At 45.5% G+C, this 21604-nt stretch overlaps 1 protein-coding gene across 6 annotated transcripts in view; it reads right to left on the reverse strand.

The window, feature by feature from the left end:
- Positions 1-21604, reverse strand: part of Nav1 (neuron navigator 1) — a 204140-nt gene that overhangs the window by 39174 nt on the left and 143362 nt on the right. For all 6 annotated transcript variants that reach the window (XM_045152017.1, XM_045152013.1, XM_004670693.2 and 3 more), the window contains 3 exons: positions 3870-4008; positions 3238-3535; positions 431-1124 (listed from right to left, as the gene is read on the reverse strand). In XM_045152017.1, coding sequence (XP_045007952.1) covers positions 431-1124; positions 3238-3535; positions 3870-4008 — 1131 coding nt within the window. The remainder of the gene's footprint in view (positions 1-430; positions 1125-3237; positions 3536-3869; positions 4009-21604) is intronic.

A 21604-nucleotide genomic window follows, 5' to 3' on the forward strand; every position in this document is an offset into this window, starting at 1 on the left:
AGAGAAATAAAGATACGATATTCAGAATAATGGAGCAAGAGGCAATCCTCTTCTAGTTTCCTGGCTTTCTGGCCATCTGCTAAGTACAAAGGCTTATCCCAATGCTGTTGAGACATCAACTAGAAGGAGATCCAGTATGTGACTTAGGGCACCTTCAGTCTTAATAGGGAGACAGTATACATGCGCATGGGAAACATGTAAGTAGACAGCAGCCACGGAGCAGATGCTAAAGACAGGGTATAAATGTTGACATGGGACGGTAGAAACAAAAAGAGTTTTGAGAAAAGGAGAAGCTTGACATAGAAGGGGGGAAACCCATACAGAAGCCTCGAGTGGAGAGAGGACGGGCCACATCAAACCTAGTCTTAAAGAGGGCAAGGAGATACAAAAGAATGGCAGGGAACCACACAGGACAAGGAGGACATTGTACCTGAGAGGGGTTGGTGGCAGCTCGGCTAACTTGGTGACTGGGGAGTGGTTTGCTTGGTTCTTGGGCGTGCTTTCCGGGGAGCCGATGCTCTTCAAGGAAATGTTATCCGAGTCCAGGGCCACAGCCTTGGCTTTGGCCTTTTCCTTTTCTCGGTCTGTCTGATTGACAGGAGCTGGAGTGCTCCGGCCACTGGCAACCTTGGAAGGCTCCTTCAGTCTAGAGGGCGTAAGGCCTCCCTGCTTGGTGCTGAGCAGACTGGGGTCGATGCTGCTGCTAACGGGGCGAGGTCCGCTCCGCCCCCCGGTCACGCTCATAGAGCTCGACTTGGCCGGCCTGGGCAGGCTGCGGTACTGGATGTTGGAACGGGCTCCGGGAGCCAGGAATCCCGGTTCTGCGCTGTTGGACACATCCAAGCTGGTCTTGCGTCCATTGACGGGCTTGACAGGGATGCCTGAGGACTTCTGGATCTTGCTAAGAGTGGCCGAGCCACCTGTCTGCATGACGGTGGCTGTGCCTGTGGCAGGAGGAGGCTTCTTGTAGCCAAAGGAACCCGAGGTAGACGGGCGGGCGATACCTGAGGGGGGCTTCTTAGCGTCGCTCAGACGGTCCCGGCCAGCGTCCGAGGAAGAGCGCTGCAAGCCAGTGTTCTTCACGGCGAGCTTGCCCTTGTCTGTCGCTTTGCCTTCGGGCTTGCCTGTGAGAGGGCAAGGAAGGGTGGAAGAGCTGTTGACACTTACAACATATGATAAACCTTTTTGTCTCTGTGGGAAAAGGGACCACTGACAACATATGATACGGGGCTGGAGAGCTGGCTTAGTGGTTAAGGTGCTTGCCTGTGAAGCCTAAGGATCCAGGTTTGATTCCCCAGTACCCACATGAGACAGATGTACAAGGTGGCACATATGTCTGGGGTTTGTTGACAATGCCTAGAGGCCCTGGCATGCCCACTCTCTCTCAAATAAATAAGTAAAATAGTTAAAAAAAGAAGTGACAATATAGTATAAACTTTAAGAGGACTAACTATGAATAAACAGGTATTAGATAAGCTGATGAAGTTTCTTGCCAGAGGTACTACTCTGTGTAGGAGAGGGAGGAGGTAGGCTTGCTTTCTTTCTTTCTTTTTGCTTCTGGAGTAAGGTGGTTCATTGTGGTTAACATGGCAGAAATGATCAAATGATCAGGTAGGAAGTGCATCCAATAGTCAAGGAAGGGAAAAAAGGAAAAGCAAAGAAATTGATATGATACTGTCTACAGGTGACTAGACACAAGAGGCAAGTGTTTGTTAAGGCTAAAAGTGATGCAATGGGTCAACCTTGGGAGCACTAATACATCTCTTGCCATATCCACTTGATGTATGAGCATATTCAGACCTCCCTGAGATGCTAAGTATGTCTTAGGAGAGGGAACAAAGAAACCAGTGTTTGAAGAGAGGTCAAATTTATCTTTGAATATACCATATTTTCCTCTTGTGCCTCTTATTAGCTGTGTGTTTAGCCCAGTGACCTAACCTCTTTGATTTAGTTTCTTTCTTTATTATTATATTTTATTTATTTATTAGAGACAAAGAGAGAGAATGGGTACGCCAGGGCCTCTAGCCACTGCAAATGATGTGGGACTTAGAGAATTGAATCTGGGTCCTTAGACTTCACAGGCAAGTGCCTTAATTGCTAAGCCATCTCTCTAGTTCAAACTAGTTTCTATACTTGCAAAATGGAGATAGTAATATTCATGTTTCCTAACTAGGAGGACTGTCCTGAAGATCAGAAAAGATATTACATGTTAAAGCATCATGCTTGGGGCTGGGGAGATGACTTAGCAGTTAAAAGTGCTTTCATGAGAGAGCTGGGCGTGGTGGCTCACACCTTTAATCCCAGCGCTTGGGAGGCAGAGGTAGGAGGATCGCCATGGGTTCAAGGCCATCCTGAGACTACATAGTGAATTCCAGGTCAGCCTGGGCTACAGTGAGACCGTACTTCGAAAAACCAAAAACAAAAAAAAGTGCTTGCATGCAGAGCCTGCTGGTTAAGATTCAGTTTCCCATCCACCCATGGAAAGTTGCATAGGTATTTGCAGCACCAAGAAACCCTGGTGTGTGTGCGCACACGGGTGTGGGTGCGTGCACTTGCTCACACACAATCACACATACAAATAAATAAAGAGCATTATGGCCTCTTGTTGGCTTTTCACCTCTTCTGAACATCCAGGTCCCTGCTCTGGTAAGCCCCCCCATCTTGCCCCTGTTGAGATGCTGAGATGGGGAACCCTGACTCCTATTCCCATATGGGTTCCTTACCCACTCCTGCCTTCCACCTGGCATGAGCTCTCCACACTCGTGGTGGTTTGATTCTGGTGTCCCCCACAAACTTATGTATTCTGAACGCTGGGTTCCTGGCTGGTGGCAATTTGGGAACTGGAGCCTCCTGGAAGCAGTGCATTATTGGGGGCGGGCTTATGAGTGTTACAGCCAGCTTCCCCTTGCCAGTGTTGGCACACTCTCCTGCTGCTGTTGTCCACCTGATGCTGGCTGGGGGGGGTGTCCACCCTCTGATCATGCCATCGTTTTCCCCTGCCATCATGGAGCTTCCTCCCACAAGCTGCTCTTGGTCAGATGTTTTATGCCAGCAATGTAAAGCTAACTGGCTAACTGCAACAGTACTTTCTTCTCTTTTCTCAACTTAATAAAAGTCTCTCTAAGCCTTAAAAAAGGAATATCATGAAAATGCTTGCTACCGTTCTATGGCTTTATGACTATTAAGAGCAACAAAGAATTAGTTCTTAACCCCATCTTTTCCTTAATTCCAGCTCACCTGCGACTTTGAGGGCACTCTGGGCTGTATGAGTGATGGGGGAAGTGACAGCCACTGGTGGGGTCTTGCCTTTCTTCAGGGACCCTGGGTGTCCCAGGCTGATGGGCTTTTTCAGTTCTCCACCCTTGGATGAGTCGTCACAGCTTTCAGGACGCTCTCTCCGCCACTTCGAAGTCCCAGGTTCCATCTTCAGGCTGCCACTGTCGTACTCCAGTTTCTTAGGAACCTTTTCCTCTGATTCACTAAACCAGTTCAGCCCACTTTCTGCCAGCGAGCGCTTTTCTGAGTCTGTGCGTAGCTAGTGAAAAGAGCAAAGAACAGAGTGGGCTGTTAAACTACATGGGAGAACGGTGAGCTGAGGGGTCCTGCTCATCCTAGTGTTAAGTCAGCCCAACTTTCCTCACACCCCTAAGTCTTCCGAGAGAAGACAACAGATCTATCTCTGGGGTTCATTTTCTCCAGCTGGAATAGTTCCCATTGCATCACTCCAGATACGAGTGAGCACAAAGAAAGAACTTGGCCAAAGGCCAGTGGGAACCAACCCTATGGATGCGTGAGCCATACACAGGCCTTGTCCATTTTGCCCAGTGGTTCACCTTGCCCCGCTAGCCTAGGCATTTGCAGTCACATACCACTACTGTAGAGTTCCTTCGGGAAGCAGTGGGAGTGGTTGGGAGGGAGTTGAGTGAGGAACTGGCATTGAACTCTTCCGAGCTGAGGTTGTCCGAGGCATCGCTGAGCCCGCTGCTGATGGAGCTGCTTTCATCCCAGCTGCAGGACAGGAGATAAGCAGATTTCAAACCAGAAGCCGCCATACTAATGGGAGAACAGTTTCATGCTACTCTTTCAAAAGAAGGAAGCTTGGGATTTGTCCTGTATTTGCCAGCAATTCACAGTGTGACTGAAGGCTTGGGTGTGGTGGCGTACACCTTTCATCCCAGCACTTGGGAGGCCAAGGTAGGAGGATCACTGTGAGTTTGAGGTGAGCCTGAGACTACAAAATGTATTTCAAGTCAGTTTGGTTACAGTAAGACCCTACCTCAGAAAAAAAAAAAAAAAAAAATATATATATATATATATATATATATATAAATACACACACACACATATATAGATATATATACATATACATATATATAGCCATATATATGTATATATATAACCATATATGTATATATATAACCATATATATGTGTGTAAATATATATAACCATATATATGTATATATATACATATACATAACCAAATTACAATGAAGTTTATATATATATATATGTGTGTGTGTGTGTATATATATATATATATATATATATATATAAATTTTATTTTTTTTTCCCCGAGGTAGGGTCTCACTCTAGCCCAGGCTGACCTGGAATTCACTATGAGTCTCAGGGTGGCCTCGAACTGACAGTGATCCTCCTACCTCTGCATCCCAGTGCTGGGATTAAAGGTGTGTGCCACCATGCCTGGCATTGGTAATATTTTTTGATAAAAGGAAGAAGATGTTCTATCTCCTAACAGGAAGGCACATTATAAAGACTAGTTAATGTTGATTCATTTACTTGCACAAACCCATTTTCTTCCCTATAAATCTCTTCATTCTTCTTTTTCTTATACAATTGAGACTTTATTGATTGTGTTGAGGATCAGTACATAGACATTTTAATTTGTACATGATTCTTTGTTTTCTAAACATTTTATTTTTATTTATTTGAGACAGAGAGAGGCAGAGAGAGAGAGAGACAGAGAGGGAGAATGGATGCTCCAGGGCCTACAGCCACTGCAAATGAACTCCAGACGCATGCAACACCTTGTGCATCTGGCTTATGTGGGTCCTGGAGAATCGAACCGAGGTCCTTTGGCTTTGCAGGCAAACGCCTTAACCGCTAAGACATCTCTCCAGCCCACTTTGGGCTGACTTAACACTAGGATGAGCAGGACCCCTCAGCTCACTGTTCTCCCATGTAGTTTAACAGCCCACTCTGTTCTTTGCTCTTTTCACTAGCTACGCACAGACTCAGAAAAGCGCTCGCTGGCAGAAAGTGGGCTGAACTGGTTTAGTGAATCAGAGGAAAAGGTTCCTTTTATTTGTTATGTTTGTTTATTTTTATTTATTTATTTGAGAGTGACAAAGAAAGAGGTAGATAGATAGATAGAGAGAATGGGCACACCAGGGCCTTCAGCCACTTCAAACAAACTCCAGACGCATGCGCCCCCTTGTACATCTGGTTTACGTGGGTCCTGGGGAATCGGGCCTCAAACCGGGGTCCTTAGGCTTCACAGGCAAGTGCTTAACCACTAAGCCATCTCTCCAGCCCTGTACATGATTCTTTTTTAAAAAATATTTTAATTAGTTTGTTCTTTCTTTTTTTAAAATTTGTTTGAGAGAGAGAGAGAGACAGAGAGAGAGAAAGAGAGAGAATGGGCACCCCAGGGCCTCCAGCCATCACAAACGAACGCAATATGCATGCGCCAACTTGTGCATCTGGTTTACTTGGGTCTTGGGGAATTGAACCTGGGTCCTTTGGCTTTGAGGCAAAAGCCTTAACTGTTAAGCCATCTCTCCAGATCTATTTATTTATTTCTTTATTTGAGAGAGAAAGAGAAAGAGACAGATAGAGGGAGAATGGGTGCACCAGGGCCTTCAGCCATTGCGAACAACTCCAGAGCATGCACCACCTTGTGCATCTGGTTTATGTGAGCCCTAGGGAATCAAATGTGGGTCCTTATGCTTTGCAGGCAAAAGCCTTAACTACTAAGCCATCTCTCCAGCCCTTGTACACATTCTTTTTGTTGTTGTTTTTGTTTTTTGAGGTAGGGCTTCATTCTAGCTCAGGCTGACCTGGAATTCACCATGTAGTCTCAGGGTAGCCTTGAACTCACAGTGATTATCCTACCTCTGCCTCCTGAGTACTGGGATTAAGAAGTGCACGCCACCATGCCCACTTCATACACAATTCTTTTATTTTTGTCTGTTTGTTTGTTTGTTTTTGCCAGGTATGGTCTCACTCTAGCTCAGGCTGACCTGGAATTCACTATGTAGTCTCAGGGTGGCCTCAAACTCACAGAGGTCCTCCTATATCTGCCTCCCAAGTGCTGGGATTAAAAGTGTGCACCATCATGCCCAGCATAATTTTCTTTTTGATTTACTTCTTGAGTTTCAGATCATGTTTTTTTTTTGTTGTTGTTTTTGGTTTTTTGAGGGAGGGTCTCACTCTAGCCCAGGCTGATCTGGAATTCACTATGGAGTCTCAGGGTGGCCTCGAACTCATGGCAATCCTCCTACCTCTGGCTCCGAGTGCTGGGATTAAAGGCGTTCGCCACCACACCCGGCTAAGTTTCAGATCATGGAACAAAAATCAGACATACAAGTCATCTAAGAGCCTGGCCCAGATTTCAGCTGGCCTCCCTGTAATTCATGTGCTGGGAATAGAAAAGTGGGCGGTTTGGCCATTTGGCTTGGTTGCTCTGTACCGATTTAGCCAAGTACAATGAGAAAGAGCAAAGACAGCATGGGGATTGAGACGCACTGTAGAGTTATTTAAATTTTATTATTATTATTGAATACAGCCATTATTAAATATGCCGCTCCCCTGGCTCTCTCCCCTTTATCCAGGGTTAAGATATCACATCCTCCTTTTTGCAGCAAAGGGATACTGAGGAAAGATCAATGCAGATTTAATGATCCCATCAGCTCTCTCGGGTTAAGATAAAATCTCTGGCAAGCAAACAAACAAACTATTCACAATATGTTCTCTTAGGTCAGAGGCAGAGGGAGCCTGTAGCACTCAATATTTCATCTGAGATTAATTATCGATAATCAAGGTCCTGGAGCAGAGACAGCTTTATGGAAGGGCTCTTGCAAAAAAGGACTGTGGCAGCTCAGAGATCCAGAATGGACTTTTCCTTTGCTCTACATTACAGCCTGCCCAGTACTGAAAGCAGCACAGAGTTTTTTTCTATGAGAGAGTTCAGGGCCTCCTTTACCAAGAGACAGATCTCCTGAGCTCTTTCCTACAGTGAAACATGTAAGCCTAAAATTACCAGGGAAGGCTGGCTAGGGGATTTAAAGATTTCCTAGAGAAATTCCTTTGGAGGTCGTGATAAAAGGAAAATTCTATTGCTGCTTCCTAAGGGTTAAGCATCCACTGGGGATGCTCCCATGGGGGAGAAAAGAAAAGCAATACATGCTATGGTCAAGAGTCAAGTGTTACATAAAAAGATAAAGGAAAATTGGGCTGGAGAGATGGCTCAGCAGTTAAAGGTGCTTGCTTGCAAAGCTTGACTGCCTGTGTTGGGTTCCCCTGTACCTACATAAAGATAGATGTACAAAGCAACACATGGATCTGAAGAGGTTTATTTTGTAGTGGCTAGAGGCTCTGGTGTGCCTATCCATTCTCTCTTCTTCTCCTTCTCTCTCAAATAAAAAAGTAAATATTGCCAGGCGTGGTGGTGCATGCCTTTAATCTGAGCACTCGGGAGGCAGAGGTAGGAGGATCGCCATGAGTTCGAGGCCATCCTGAGACTAATATTAAAAAAAAAAAAAAAAAGATAACAGAAAAATTTGCCCCCTTTCAGCCCTTCTATTTTCACTTTGAAGGATTTTTACTTTTCCTCCTCTCCCTCTTCTTCCCTCCCCCTCCTTCATATAGGGGATCAAGCCAGGGGCTTGCATGTGCTGAGCAAGCGCTCAGCCACTGAGCCACATCCCCAACCCTCTCGCTTTCCAGGTAACCATGGCTGACGGTTTCTGGGGTGCTTCCTTCAAACATAGCCTCTGCCTGTTTCTGTCCTCTAGCTGTTGCTCTCTGGATCTGCTGAGTAGCTGACATGTACGGGGTGGGGGAGGAGGGGTGCACCTCTGGAGACCCCCACTACCACATGTAAACTTCTCTTACTCTTTGTTGGTTCACTGCCCTGTTTTAGTGAAGCACCTGTTTGCTAGACTTTCTCATATAATGATGCTTGACTGAACATGGGTAAGACTTGGGGACTCTCTGTTACTTAGAAGCTGTGTGCACGTGGGGTAGGACTTGTCATCCATGGCTTTAGGATGGGGGTATGACTGCACTGATTTATTAAGAGAGAGAGAGAGAGAGTGTGTGTGTGTGTGTGTGTGTGTGTGTGTGTGTGTTCCTTGGCTTGGTCAGTTTCTAGCCTGAAAGATGTCCAGAGAGCTGAGCTGGAGAGGTATGGAGGCTTTAATATTTACTATGAGAAGTGTCACTCATCCTTCATTATTTTTGGTTCCAGCTCTGTGCTCTGACTTGGGTTAAGAATCTAGAAGTCTACACCCCAAAGACCACCTGTTTTACCCTCTTCAGTCTTCTACTGATGAAGGGAAAAAGCAGTTGCTCTTCTGGGAGCAGCTGCGGGGGAGGAAACAAGCCTTTTTTTTCTGAGAGAGAGGGAGAGAGAGAGAGAGAATGGGTGCTCCAGGGCCTCCAGCCACTGCAAACAAACTCCAGACGTGTGCACCCTTGTGCATTTGGGTAACATGGGTCATGGGGAATCGAACCTGGGTCCTTTGGCTTTTCAGGCAAAAGCCTAAACCACTAAGCCATTTCTCCAGCCCACAAGTCTACTTTTCTGCAAATATTTTTGTTTTCTTCAAGGTAGGGTCTTACTCTAGGTCAGGCTGACCTGGAATTCACTATGTGGTCTCAGAGTGGCCTTGAACTCACGGTGATCCTTCTACTGCTGCCTCCCAAGTGTTGGGGTTAAAGGTGTTTGTGTGCCACCACGCCCAAAGAATGGGCATGCCAGGGCCTCCAGCCACTGCAAATGAACTCCAGACACATGCGCCACCATGCACATCTAGCTTATTAGGAACTGGGGAATCAAAACTGGGCCCTTAGGCTTTGTAGGTAAGCACCTTAACCACTAAGCCATCTCTCCAGATCTGTAAACATTTTCTGTTTCTTGTTTTTCAGCATCCAACATCTCATCACCATTATCTCTTAATTATTATGATTATAATTATCATCATCATTTTGAAACATAGTCTTGATGTATAGCCCAGGCTGGCCTCCACCTTGCGGTGCTCCTGCCCTGGCTTCCTGAGTGCTGGCGTTACAAGAGCATGTCACCAAACCAAATCCAGTCTCTTCTCCTATTCTTTGTATTCATGATTTTATTATGACTTCAGGGAAAAAAAAAAGTTTTATTGTCATTTTATTCTCATGGTAGTTGTAAAACATACTAAATTTATCAGCAGCAAGCTGTGCCACATGGCGTTTAACCAAGCTGGCTCTTCTGGAGAAGACACTGTGGTAGTCAGCCTTAGAGCCTAGTGAGGAGGCAGAGATTTGGGTCTCAGCATCCAGTCACGCAGAAGCAGAAGGAGCCAGCTAGATAATTTCCTTCCTTCCTTCCTTCCTTCCTTCCTTCCTTCCTTCCTTCCTTCCTTCCTTCCTTCCTTCCTTCCTCCCTCCCTCCCTCCCTCCCTCCCTCCCTCTCTCTCTCTCTCTTTCTTTCTTTCTTTCTTTCTTTTAGATAGGGTCTCACTCTAGCCCAGGCTGACCTGGAATTCACTCTGTAGTTTCAGGGTGCCCTCGAACTCACGGTGATCCTCCTACCTCTGCCTCCCAAGTGCTGGGATTAAAGGCGTGCGCCACCACGCCTGGCTTCTTTTTCTTTTTCTGATATTATCAAGAGCTATGGGAGAAAAGTAGCTAGACTTATACTGTCCATCCTGAACACAGGATTGCTTAAGAAGGTGTAAGAACAGAAAGTCTTCCAAAAGTTTGCAGTTACTGAGTCAGATCACTCCAAAGTAAATGGCAGCCATTGAAAAGAACAGGGGAAAGATGGGCAGCTTACAGATGGTGCCCAAAAGAATTAGGAGTGCTGGGAGCAGTGGAGTGCTATTGCCTCTATTGCCTGGTAGGTAGAACTCCTGTGCTTACTTGAAGCGACGTTTGGCTGTCTCATCCCCTCTCATCCTCTCTAAATTTGTTCCCCATGTTAATCTCAGGTAGTGAGTGACAAGAGAACTGGGCAGCAGCAAGCCACACCTAAATCCACAGGACATGGAAAGAGCAGAAGGACTTTAATGTTATACTCAGTCTTTTCATAACCATAAGCGGTCACTACCCACAAGCAGCTGGTTTAAGAGAAATGACATGGTACTTTGCTTCTGTCATGTCATAAGAACAGGGCACTTGCCAGGCGTGGTGGCTCACACAATCCCAGCACTTGGGAGGGAGAGGGAGAGGGAGGAGGATCACTGTGAGTTCAAGGCCAGCCTGAGACAACATAGTGAATTCTAGATCACCCCCCCAAAATAATAAAAAAAATCTTTTTTTTACTTATTTATGTGTGTGTGTGTGTGTGTGTGTGTGTGTGTGTGCACGCGTGCATACATGCATGTGTGCATGTGTTCCAGGGACTCTTGCTGCTCTAAATGAATGCTAGATGTTTGCACTACTTTTTTTTTTTTTTTTTTTTGCAATCAGCTTAAATGGGTACTGGCGAATTGAATGCTGGCAGGCAGGCTTTGCAAGCATACTACATTAACAGTTGTGACATTTTTCTAGCCTCATGCTCTATCATTTTTTTTTAAAAAAATTATGTTTTATTTACTTATTTATGAGATTGAGAGAGAGAAAGAGAAAATGGGCATACCGGGGCCTCTAGTCATTGCAAACAAACGCCAGACACATGTGCCACCACGTATATCTATATCTGGCTTATGTGGGTTCTGGGGAATTGAACCTGGGTCCTTAAGCTTCACAGGCAAGCATCTTAACCACTAAGCCATCTCTCCAGCCCAGTGCTTTGTCATTTTTATCTATCTTCAGAATAGAAGAGAAATAAGCCAGTCGTCGTGACACACGCCTTTAATCCTAGCACTTGGGAGGCAGAGGTAGGAGGATTGCCATGAGTTCAAGGCCACCCTGAGACTACATAGTGAATTTCAGGTCAGCCTGGCCTAGAGGTAGACCCTACCTCGGAAAATCAAAAATAAAATAAAGAGGAATAAACAGAGGAGAGATTAAGTTGGATAATGAAGAGTCTTATTCCTGGTTATTTCTATAGTACTAGGAAAAAGGGTACAAGAGATAAAGAATTTTCTAAAAGGATTTTTCCCTCTGCTCTTCTCCTCTTTCCCAATCCACCTTTCAAAAACGTACACCCCTCACTCCTCTTCTGCCCTACAAGCATCCCTTTTCCCTCCTGTTGCTTCATCAAAAACTTAGACATGGAAAGAATGTAAGAGCCAAAGGAAGGGTAGGACTCCTTACAACGTGCTCCTCCAGACACAAAATGGCCTGGACATCCATGACCTCACAGTGCCTGACACTACCTACACAAGACCATCATAATAGGAGGAAAAGATCATGACATCAAAATAAAGAGACTGATTGAGAGGGGGAGGGGATATGATGGAGAATGGCGATTCAAAGGGGAAAGTCGGGGGAGGAAGGGCATTACTACGGGATATCATTTATAATCATGGAAGTTGTTAATAAAAAAATTTAAAAAATAACTTGGCCATGTCTTCAACTTCTTTTGCTCCATCCTTCTCATCATCAGCGTTTTTTGGGCACTCACTGCTCCGGCCTCTTTCTCCCTTACACTCTTCTGGCCTTGGTTCGGGCTCAGGCCCTGCCGCTCTCACCTGAGCGTTAACAGCCTTCTTGTTCCTCCCACTCTGCTTCCTCCCTCCCTCCACCACGTACCAAAGGTTGAGAGAAGCCTACATCACCCCAAAAGAGCGGCTATCCTGAACGGGCGGAGAAAGACGTGTAAGTGAAATACCATCAGGGACTTAAACAAGACATCCGTTTGGGATTACAGGGAACAGAAAGATTTTCATTCTCCCACAAAACCCAGAAATATGATTCTGCCCTATTAGAACGCTGATAAAGATAATGGTTATACCCCTTCCTGCATTCCCACCCAACTCCTGCGTTCCCTAAGCAGATGACCATCTGTCTCACTTGATTTCTGGAAACACGAGCCTGCAGGAGGAGCTGGTCCCGTCCTCACTGTGCAATGATCAGGGTGAAGACTGCAGTCTTGGCATTATCTTAGGGATTTCATGTCAGTGAACATAAGTCCTGTCTTTCTTGCATAGGCATTTTGCCTTTTCTCAAGGCCTCTTTCCATGACCCTCCTGGCCAGAAGAAATCTTGCCCTTTTTCATGTTTCTGCACATGCACCTCTTTATTCGAGTGCTCCACGTTGAGATAGTCATGTTTGTGCCTCTCTTCACTGCACTGCATTGAGTCTCATGCATTCTGACTTCTCATGGGATATCTCAAAAATAGTGAACACGCAATTCACTTGTAGACTTGAATTCCTGGCTTACATTTAAGTCAGGATGCAAATCCCAGGGAAGGAATAATACTTTAGGGATGCTATTTAGGTATTCAACAAGAATGACTAGTAATTTGCTGCCAAATAATAATCCTTGTTGTAGTGGGAAATTTTTAAATGCTTCCCCACCCCTTTTTTTTTGTTTGGAAGTTTTAGTTACTTGCATCTTCTCAAGAATATACTTCACGTTTTCTAGTAGGTCCTTAAAACACATTTATAAAAAGTTATAAGGGCGGGCTGGAGGGATAGCTTAGAAGTAAAGGCACTTCCCTGTGAAGCCTAAGGACCCAGGTTCAATTCCCCAGTGCCCACATAAGCCAGATGCACAAAGTAGCACATGCTTCTGGAGTTCCTTTGCAGTTGATAGAGGCCCTGGCATGCCCATTCTCTCTGCCTCTCTTCTATTTCTCTTTTGATTGCAAATAAATAAATAATTTTTTTAAAATTATTTATTTGAGAGTGACAGACACAGAGAGAAAGACAGATAGAGGGAGAGAGAGAGAATGGGCGTGCCAGAGCTTCCAGCCTCTGCAAACGAACTCCAGATGCGTGTGCCCCCTTGTGCATCTGGCTAACGTGGGACCTGGGGAACCGAGCCTCGAACCGGGGTCCTTAGGCTTCACAGGCAAGCGCTCAACCGCTAAGCCATCTCTCCAGCCCTAAATAAATAAATTTTAAAAAGTTATAAAGGGCTGGAGAGATGGTTTAGCAGTTAAGGTGCTTGTCTAAGGACCCATGTTTGACACTCCAAATCCCACATTAATCAGACACAAAAAAGTGAGGCAAGCGCAAGGTCTCACATGCCCACTAAGTGGCGCAAGGGTCTGGAGTTTTATTTCAGTGGCTCAGGCCCTGGTGCACCAATTCTCTCTCTGTGTCTGTCTCTTCTCTCTGAAATAAAAATTTTCTAAAAGTTATAAAGCTTGCCATGATGGTTCATCCCTATAATCCCAGCACTCATGAATCTGGGGTGGTAGGATCATTGTTAATTTGAGTCTAGCCTGGGCTGTAGAGCAAGTTCCAGGTCAGCCTGGGCTAGAGTGAGACCCTGCCTTGAAAAAAAAAAAGTGTGTTATGCCTCTGGCTGGCTAATTCTAACACCTGGCTCATCTGTAGGTCTGCTTCTACTGACTATTCTTTCCCTCAGTCATGTTTCTGCTTCCTTCTGACCTGTACTTTCTTATTGTGTGGCAACATCTATACCTAGTAAGGGACCTGTCCTTGCCTCTGCCATGTTGGTAGGAGCAAGAACAGGGCCCATCTAAGCTGTGGTACATTTGGGTCTAGGCTTTGTTGTAGATTTGGTTAGCTATTTCTCTGCTGGTTTCAAATATTTTGAGTATAGGAGCAGGTCTGTCTTTTCAGCAAGACTTTGGCTCTGAGTAGAGTGAGAGTCCAGAGAGCTCTCTTTGTATCACATAGCCCAGCCGCCAGTTTTCCTGCTGTGGGGTTCTCTTTGCTCTTGGTGGGCCTCAGTGAAGGGACTTTGTGCTTTGCTCTCTCTCTACCCTCCTGCTCTGCTCTCAGATTTCACTGTACTGTGTTGCCGCTGTGTACTTGACGGAGGCCCTGTGCGTGCTTGGGCTGGCTGGTGTCTCGGCTTTTGTCCTCAGTCTTTAATTCACTGCCGCAGTGTACTCAGGGAAGGCTTCTCAGGGAATAATTAGGAGTGGCTGGGCATGTTCTGGGATTAGAGCTTCCATAGCCAGTCTACAAATAGCCTTCCAAAGTTTATGAAGCTCAGTTAGTCTCTGCCCATCCTTGTCCGTGGTTGGGTTGTGCCTCTTTCCTATCACACTAGGATGAAAACCGCCAAGTATCCCTTCTCTCCTAGGAACAGCTTTGGAATTTTTAAATGAATTTATGTTTTATTAACAACTTCCATGATTGTAAACAATATCCCATGGTAATGCCCTCCCTCCCCCCCACGTTCCCCTTTGAAACTCCACTCTCCATCATGTCCCCTCCCCCTCCCAACCAGTCTCTCTTTTATTTTGATGTCATCATCTTTTCCTCCTCTTATGATGGTCTTGTGTAGGTAGTGTCAGGCACTGTGAGGTCATGGATATCCAGGCCAGTTTGTGTCTGGAGGAGCACTTTGTAAGGAGTCCTACCTACCACCCTTCCTTTGGCTCTTATATTCTTTCTGCCGCCTCTTCCGCAACGGGCCCTGCAGCTTTGGAAGTTTGTTCAGTTAAAATACTTTGAGTCACCACGTGTGCTGTACGTGTGCTGCAGTGATTGCTGCTTGCCCAGCTCACTCCTGTTCGGGTAAGAATGACCCGTGTTGTGACACTCTGCCATCCCTTTCAATCAATTCTCCCCTTGAGTGCCCTTAGAATAAAGAAAGTCCTTCATTTGGGGCAGACTGTAAGAATAGCAACTGATTACCCTTCTTGTTTTCGTGCCCACTTCCTAGCACTGATACCCCAGTCTGAGGAACACTCTGGTGCACCCCATCTCACTGCAGGAAGAAAAGAAGGACTGTGAGGCAGCCACATCAATGGAACACTGCTCTGTTTGTGTCGGCGTCAACACGTGTTGATGCGTGGGGGGCAGTGAACTCTCCTCCCCTCTGGGAAAAGCACCAATACTCACACGGCACTTGGCTAGGATGTGTCACCCCCTCCCAGACTTCCCTCACACTGTCTGCTCTCCACATATTGGGCCCAGAAATTCTATGGAACTGGAATGGCCAAAGGGAGCCTGTAGGCAGCCTGAGGGCCAAGGGTATGTATGGGCTAACTAACTGGAAGGGTGGACTAGCTTGTGACTACAGAGGGGAGAGAGAAGCATCGCTTCCGTGTCACAGCAAGGCTCTCAAGTGGTACACTTGAACACTGGCTGAGTTCTCCCCTTCAGAATGCACATAAGGCACTAACCAAGCTTCTCGAATTGTTTGCTATTCGATGGATAAGAGAACGTGGAACCTTGCTGTCTCTTCTGAGCAGAGAAACGTATGGTGCAACAAGCTGGTTTAAAATCTTTCCTTGTTTTCTTTCTTGCAATTATTTTTACCCACCCAAGTCGAGTTTATAGAATGGGAAACCAGAAGATACCTACACCTTCCTGCTTTCCCATCTAGGATGGAGGAGAAGAAATGACCTTATTATTTAAATTGGAAACAGGCTTAAGACTGCTGGAAGCTGTTTGACCATGTAATGTACCAGCTGCAGGTACGTTCTGAATCCCAGAACCAATCATGAAAAGAAGCCAGAGTGGGAGTCAGAAGGCTTTTAAATATTTTTGTTTATTTTTATTTATTTGAAAATGACAGACAGAGAAAGAGGCAGATAGAGAAAGGGGGGGGGGGAGAGAATGGGCGCGCCAGGGCTTTCAGCCACTGCAAACAAACTCCAGACGCGTGCGCCCCCTTGTGCATCTGGCTAACGTGGGACCTGGGGAACCCAGCCTCGAACCAGGGTCCTTAGGCTTCACAGGCAAGCGCTTAACCACTAAGCCATCTCTCCAGCCCTCAGAAGGCTTTTAAGTCTCCATACCTGTATCAACAAGGTATGTACAGTAGTCTGTCAAATGAACTCATATCAGAAGGGGCAGAGGGGTGAAAGACCACCAATAACTATGACTCTTGATACCCTCACTTGCTGCAGTAGATGGACGGTGGCCCGAGTTGGACATGTGGACTGAGAGCATCTGGTGGCCAAGATAAGCAGGGTGCTTGCAAACATGATAAGCCAGGTTCTAGATGCTCCAAGGGTCAGAATGTCTATGGATCCAAATAAAAGAAGCACCTTCATAATGCAGATGTTTTAGATAAAAATACCACCTGTTGGCTCAGTAGTGAGGAAAATCTCTTTAACACCAGCTGTATGGACTCTCTCTCTTTCTTGGTGCCCTAAGGGGAAAGGAGTCCATAAGGCTGGATGTGGGAATGGCATGGGGTTAACATTAAATACATGAGACCAACACTTGATTTGTTCTCTTCACCGAGGCTAACTTGATCCACTTGAAGTGGACAGGGCTGCACTCCACAGTGGAAATCTAGGGTTCACAATACACTCCTGGCACTTGCTCTGCTCGTGAAAAGTTCCCTACCTTTGAGAACTGTACCAGTCTGGTGCACTTGCTCCCTACTTCAAGGGTCCTCTTGCTGAGCTGGTCATGTTACTACCTGCCCAGAATCTCAACACTCAGGAGGCTGAAGCAGGAGGCCCTGGAGCTCCAGTGAGACGATCTTAGTAATCATAATAATCGGACAGAAAAGAAAGAAAATCAGAATTTTTTTCTTAAACTTATTTTGTTGCAGGCTAGGTATGGTGTCTCACACCAGTAATACCAGTAGTTGGGAGACCAAGGCAGGACTGCTATGAGTTCTAGACTATCCTGGGCTACATAGTGACAGTGCCTGAGCTACAGAAAAAAATGAGATGGAAAGCCAGGCGTGGTGGTGCACACCTTTGATCCCAGCACTCAGGAGGCAGAGGTAGGAGGACCATTATGAGTTTGAGGCCACCTTGAGACTACATAGTGAATATCAGGTCAGCGTGGGCTAGAGTGAATCCTTATCTAAAAAAAAAAAAAAAAAAGATGGAGAATGATGGAGGAAGATGATCATCATTGACTATTAGCCTCCACACACACACGCATACATACCTACATCTACGTGCACCCAAACACATAAACATAAGGATAGCATGCACACAACACACACGTATGCATAAGCAACATATAAAACTGCCAATAGGTTAAAAAAAATAGCTCACCATCATGTTTGCTCCATTTTGTTTTTGTTTGCTTTTTTGGTTTTTTTTTTTTTTTTTTTTTTTTTGGTTTTTCGAGGTAGGGTCTCACTCTGGCCCAGACTGACCTGGAATTCACTATGGAGTCTCAGGGTGGCCTTGAACTCATGGCGATCCTCCTACCTCTGCCTCCCGAGTGCTGGGATTAAAGGCGTGCGCCACCACGCCCGGCTCCTTTTTTGGTTTTTTGAGGTAGGGTCTCACTCTAGCTCAGGCTGACCTTGAATTCAATATGTAGTCTCAGGGTGACCTCGAACTCACAGCGATCCTCCTTCCTCTGCCTCCCAAGTGCTGCGATCAAAGGTGTGCACCACCACACCCAGATCCATGTTTTAACACTTATTTGCTACAAGCATGTTAGTGTTATAAAGTATTAATAGGGAGAGACTTAAGTTATGAAACCTGAGACAGATAACAGAAATGACAATTTGTCTTGAGCTCAGCCACCCATGTCATATCTCAACAAGGGAACATTTTTGGGACTCAAAGGTAGAAGATATTCTGCTCTTCATTTGTTTTCTGGGTTTTCAGGCCATTCCCATAGGTGTGCCACCGGGGGTCTCTCAGGATAGGGGTCCCTACAGCACACAGAGACCTTTGTTCTCTTTCTCTCCATGCTTCTCAGGGAACAGAGGCTCGTTTTGGTGCCCGGTTTAAGGGGTTTGCAGTCCATCATGGGGTTCCATTTGTGGTGACAGGAGTCTGCAGCACAGTGGTGATCTAGATCTGTGTTACTAGCTACAAGAAGGACCTGCGTGTGTGAAATGTGGCTAGTCCCAGTTGAGACTATCCTAGGCTTTCAAAGACTCAGTAGGAAAAAAAAAAAAAAAGGTAAAATATCTTCTTAAGAATTTTAATATTAATTATATTTAAAATAATATTTTAGATTTATTGGGTTAAATAAGACATCGTAATTAATATCACCTGTTTTGCTTTCAAAAAATGTTTCTCCTAGAAAATTTAAAGTGACATATACGGCTTCTGTTACATTTCTGTTGGAAAGTTCTGTCAGCTTCGACGAGTGGAAGCTTGTTAGTTGCTGTGGTAGTTATATATTTTTTTCTGTGACCGGGACAATCTACATTCTGAAGCTGAGCTTCATCTAGTCCTTGTTTTCACAGGTGTCACCAAATATGGTAGAATTATCAGGTGCTCACAGTCTTCAGAAACCATTCAGGAGGTTTAAAAGGGTAAAGAGCAGGATGGGGGAGATGACTCAGCCCGTTAAAGGTGCTTGCTTGCAAAGCCTGCCAGCCCAGGTTCAATTCCCAGCCACCATGTCACGGGGGAGGCAAGGTGGCACACGCATATGTGATCCCAGTATGCCTACAATTGAGAGCCGCTGTCTCAAAGAAGGTGGCGCACAGACAACTGCTCTGACCACACATGCGCACACCACACATGCAAGACAGGACACAATTAAAAGAATGACGTGGTTTAAAAAAGACTGGGGTGGGAGTGCTGGCTCGTCATGTATGCACTCAGGGGGCCGAGGCAGGAGAATTGCAAGACCTAGACCTGCCTGGGCCACTTGGTGAGATCCTATTTTACAACACAGAGGAAGCTGGGCATGGTGGCGCACGCCTTTAATCCCAGAACTCAGGAGGCAGAGGTAGGAGGATCGCTGTGAGTTCGAGGCCACCCTGAGACTACGTAGTGAATTCCAGGTCAGCCTGAACCAGAGTGAGACCCTACCTTGAAAACAAACAAACAAACAAACAAACAAAAACAGAGGGAAGCCGACCATGGTGGCTCTTGCCTATAATCCCAGCACTCAGGAGGCTGAGATAAGAGAATTGCCATGAGTCTGAAGCCAGTCTGGAGCTACAGAGTGAGTTCCAGGTCAGCCTGGGCTAGAGTGAAACCTACCACAAAAACCTGAAAGAAAGAAAAAAAAAAAAAAGAAAGAAAACCAAAGGGGTGGGTGTGGGTGGAAAGAATATAGAAGTAGAGTGAAACTGGGGAACTCTGGTGCTCAGCTTTGAAAATGCATCAAGACCCTCCAGAGAGAAAGCTAACATTTTTACAGCGAGTCACCTCTCGCTGCTCACCCCCATGTGGACTTGGACAGCTCCACGAGCCAGGGGGAGTACAGTGTTTGCTTCATTACATGTCTGTGGTTTGGCAGGGATCACAGCGAGCCGGGTGGATCTGGCCAGCAAAGCCAGGGAAGGGAAGGAGAGGATGGATTGCACAGAGTGAGAGATTTAGAGGAAGACAGGGTGGAGCAGAAGGACGCCAATATAAATTTTTTTGAGGTGAAAGTTATGTCAAGTTTTAAACAAGAGTAAAGTTCACCAAGAAGGAACTTTTAAAGAACAAGGTAACCCGGAGCCTTACAGGAACTTGGAGGATATTTACAATTTTCTTGGCCTTCTTGATATGCTGGTAGTGAGCTCATACTTATCCAGTCCTTCAAGCAAATGTTTTTAGGCTTTAAAAGCATAAATTTTGTTGATTTGCAAGGAGAGAGAGAGAGAGAGAGAGGGAATGAATGGGTGCACCAGGCCCTTTGGCTGCTGCAGATGAACTCTAGACGCATGTGCTACTTTGTGCATCTCGCTTTATGTGTGTACTGGAGAATCGAACCCATGCCAACTCAGGCCCACAGGCTTTGAAAGGAAGTGCCTCTACCACTCACAGAGCCATCTTCCCAGCCCTGTTTTTAGATTTACGGACAGTTAAAGAGGCTGTTTAAACTTCAGCTTGCATCACAGAACTAACTAATTTGTTCAGTTCTCAAATACCGAGTCTAATTTCACGAATGGACAATGGAATAGGGATCCCTAAAGTCAGATTTCAATCCTATTGATTTGGTGACATGGCAGTAAATGAAAAATCAGAAACAAAAGCTGGGTGTGGTGGCGCACGCCTTTAATCCCAGTACTCAGAAGGCAGAGGTAGGAGGATCATCATTAGTTCCAGGCCACCGTGAGACTACATAGTGAAATCCAGGTCAGCTTGGGTTACAGTGAGACCCTCCTTGCTTTGAAAAACCAAAAATAAATAAATCAGAAACAACAATGGCCAAAACTTTGGGCAACATTTAGGGTTCCTGTTGCCACTTCCAAATACAAGCTCTTACTCAAACACAACTGGGAAAAATAGTAAAGATTAATTCCATAGACTTTGGAATTCTTTCTTTTTTGTTTTTATTTATTTGACAGAGAAAGGGTGGGGGTAGAGAATGAGAATGGGCACGCCAGGGCCTCTAGCCAGTGCAGATGGACTCCAGATGCATGTGCCCCCTTGTGTATCTGGCTAACATGGGTCCTGGGGAATCAAACCTGGGTCCTTTGGCTTTGCAGGCAAACGTCTTAACTGCTAAGCCATCCTTCCAGCCTGAATTATTTATTTTTTAAAAAATATTTTATCTAGCTGGGCATGGTGGCACACACCTTTAACCCCAGCATTCAGGAGGTAGAGACAGGAGGAGCACTGCAAGCTCAAAGCCAGCCTGAGACTACATAGTGAACTCCAGGTCAGCCTGGGCTTGAGTGAGACCCCGCCTCAAAAAAAAGCACATTATTTATTTGAGAAAGAAAAAGAGGCAGAGGGAATGAGAGAGAGGATGGGCAAGCCAGGGCCTCTAGCCACTACAAAGGAAATCCGGATGCATGGACCACCTTGTGCATCTAGCTTTATATGGGCACATGGGAATCAAACTCAGGTCCTTAGGCTTTTCAGGCAAGTGCCTTAACTGCTGATCCATCTCTCCAGCCCCTAGAATTATTTCTTGTTTTTTTGAGAAAAATACTTTATTTATTTATTTAGAGAGAGAAAGAGAGAGGGAGAATGGGCAAGCCAGGGCCTTTAGCCACTGCAAACGGACTCTTATGCATCTGGCTTGCATGCGTACTGGGGAATCAAATCTTGTTCCTTAGGCTTCGCAGACAAGCACTTTAATGGCTAACCAATCTCTCCAGCTCTAGAATTGTTTCCTGAAGATGATCTACAAGATCAACTGAATCCAGCTCAAAGGAAACTTGTCAAGAAAGTATGCCCTCTATCCTACGGTACTTCGGGCATTCTGTTCAGTTCTAAAATCACAGATTTCCATTGTTGCCCTTCTTCTTTTAAGTCACTCAGCTATAATTTCTACAACGACTGCCAAAGTCCCTGTGGCATTTAGAAAGGGAGTCAGGGTAAATAAACACAGAGCTAGTACACCACCAAGAATATAAAAAGCCACTCTAATGTACACACAGGGCATTTCTACTGTTGTTTCTGATGATGCTTGATATAACAAACAAAAATGACAAAATTTCTGTCTGCTTTTTCCC

Source organism: Jaculus jaculus, chromosome 1 (genome assembly GCF_020740685.1).
Source record: "Jaculus jaculus isolate mJacJac1 chromosome 1, mJacJac1.mat.Y.cur, whole genome shotgun sequence".
In the NCBI taxonomy this organism is placed as follows: Eukaryota; Metazoa; Chordata; class Mammalia; order Rodentia; family Dipodidae; genus Jaculus; species Jaculus jaculus.